Below are 2397 nucleotides of genomic sequence, written 5' to 3' on the forward strand. Positions count from 1 at the left end.
TATTGCTACTCTATAGGCCCAATGGACAAGACCATAGAGACCCCTGTTTTATGCCATATCAGCAGCTCACACCGTCTATTAATGAATAAACAAATTAATAAAGATGTCTTCATTCATTAAAGCAGATCAAATAATATTAAGGCAGATTAACCGCCATTTATCAAATTTACACACACACACTATTAGATAGAGGTCTACTGACATTCAGAAAGGACAAAGCTAAGTCCGGATAGCTTAGCTTCCCAGACTTAAAACGATTCAGTCCTTCAGTCCTGATCATGGAAAGAAGGGATGAAGATTTGACACCACGCCACAGCTGTTTTCATTTGTCATTGATGTGTAGACAAGGTTAACGCCAGAGTGTTAACGCTAGGTTAATGCTAACTTCCTTGCTTGGACTGGTGTTGTGGGATGAAAATGAAAATAATACCGTAACAAAGCCCTTCTGAATCAGAGGACGATGGTAGGCTATAATTTTTGTCTCAGAAACATGACTCAAATCTTGCTCAAGAAAGAGTGAACTAATGAACTAAAATGGATTTAGCTAAATATCGCTAAAATTGTATTAATCCCTTAATGTGAACTATTTCATACCTAGACTTGAATGTTTTGCTTTTCCTATTGGAATGTATAATCCTATCAGTTCGCTCTCCTCTTCACTCTTGTAATCAGAAGCGTTTATCTTTTTAGGAATCAAGAGACATCACGGGTGGATCCAGAAATGATAACTTCAAAAATAAACTTTTATTTCTTGATAAGAAGTCACGATACAAATCTCCTGCAATTGTATCACAGAGACAGACTTAATGATTGGAATCTTAACCCCACCATATCCCCTGTAAATCAGTTATGTAAACCAATACTTATTGAACCCTTTTGTTCACCTTTAGGATAGATAAATGTATGTACATGTTTTCAATAAAAAATAACAGGGAAGAGATTTGATTATCCAATAATCGTTGAAAAACAAAGAGTATTATGTGCCGACATCACTGTTGGAGGCTCCGTTATGATGAAATAATTCAGACGACCCTTAGTGACATCGAGAGCCTCCCTGATGATTACATCATACACTGGGTCTCCTTTGTGATGACATCATTGTGGGAGGACCCTTTGTGATGACATCATCAACCGGGTCTCCTTGGTGATGACATCATTGTGGGAGGACCCTTTGTGATGACATCAACCGGGTCTCCTCAGTGATGACATAATTGCGGGAGGACCCTCGGTGATGACATCATCAACCGAGTCTCCTTGGTGATGACATCATTGTGGGAGGACTCTTTGTGATGACATCATTGTGGGAGGACTCTTTGTGATGACATCATTGTGGGAGGACTCTTTGTGATGACATTATTGTGGGAAGACCCCTTGTGGCGACATGGTTGGGAGCCTCCCTAGTGATGCCATTGAGCGGTGATGACATCACCTCTGAGAGATCATGACTGTGGCAGCGGGGGTCCGAACATCTCCATGGTCTCCAGGACCAGGGACAGGTTGTCCATGAATGCCCCCACAGACACACGCAGAATCCGGGCTTCGTCCGCCGTCCACCTCCTTAAACCAGTGAATAATACAATGAATAATACATACTTAAACAGATAAATGTGTCTTCTTGTCTCCAACTATAAAAATTAATTATTATTTATATTATTATTATTATTTTTAAAAAGCAACAAAACAAAACATTGTGCAAAAAAATGTGCTTGTAAAATGTATATGCATAAATAAAATGTACCAATGCATATGTTATTTGGTGACAAAGATATTGTGGAATGTGCAAAGGTAAAAAAGGTGTTCATGGAAAATTGGGGCTCACACAGAGAGCGTGCTTCCGGACACTGTTAGTGACTTGCTGATGCCCCCTTTACGTGGCTCTCTGTCAGGAGACAGAGATTGGAGAGCGATGGAGGCTTCCCGGGATGAGGGGAAAGGGACATCTAAAGAACTGTGGATTGGTTAAGGACAGGGACACTAAGTAGATTAATTGTTGTTGTTTTTCCCAGAATGAAAACGTTATTCTGGAATATTGCATTCATAGCATATGTTAATACGGAGTAATACCATATGCTCTCAAGAAAATGTGTGGGGAAATCATTTAAATTATTATAATTAACTAGCTCCGAGGTCCAGGTACTTCTAGCATAACTCATTGTAACTGTCTGGTTTTCATAGTAGGAACATACATGATCTAGAAAAAATAAATACAGGAAGGAACAATAACGTTAAGCTTCGATATGTTATCATTGACCAACACAGAGACATATCAACACACAAGAGACAGATACAGAACCTCAACTAACCAACTAACGTGATAAAACACTTCTTCTCATCATCTAATAACTCGCGATGGATCACATCTAGCTATATCATACTTAACGCTTTTTAAGGTTTTCC

At 39.2% G+C, this 2397-nt stretch overlaps 1 protein-coding gene across 1 annotated transcript in view; it reads right to left on the minus strand.

The window, feature by feature from the left end:
• Nucleotides 1–722: 722 nt before the first annotated feature.
• Nucleotides 723–2397, minus strand: part of lage3 (L antigen family member 3) — a 1977-nt gene continuing 302 nt past the window's right edge. The window contains exons 2-3 of the mRNA XM_084486517.1: nucleotides 1820–1948; nucleotides 723–1557 (exon numbers count right to left, since the gene is read on the minus strand). Of these exons, the coding sequence (XP_084342643.1) occupies nucleotides 1440–1557; nucleotides 1820–1948 (247 nt within the window). The 3' untranslated portion in view covers nucleotides 723–1439. The remainder of the gene's footprint in view (nucleotides 1558–1819; nucleotides 1949–2397) is intronic.

Source organism: Micromesistius poutassou (genome assembly GCF_964030765.1).
Source record: "Micromesistius poutassou genome assembly, chromosome: 22".
In the NCBI taxonomy this organism is placed as follows: Eukaryota; Metazoa; Chordata; class Actinopteri; order Gadiformes; family Gadidae; genus Micromesistius; species Micromesistius poutassou.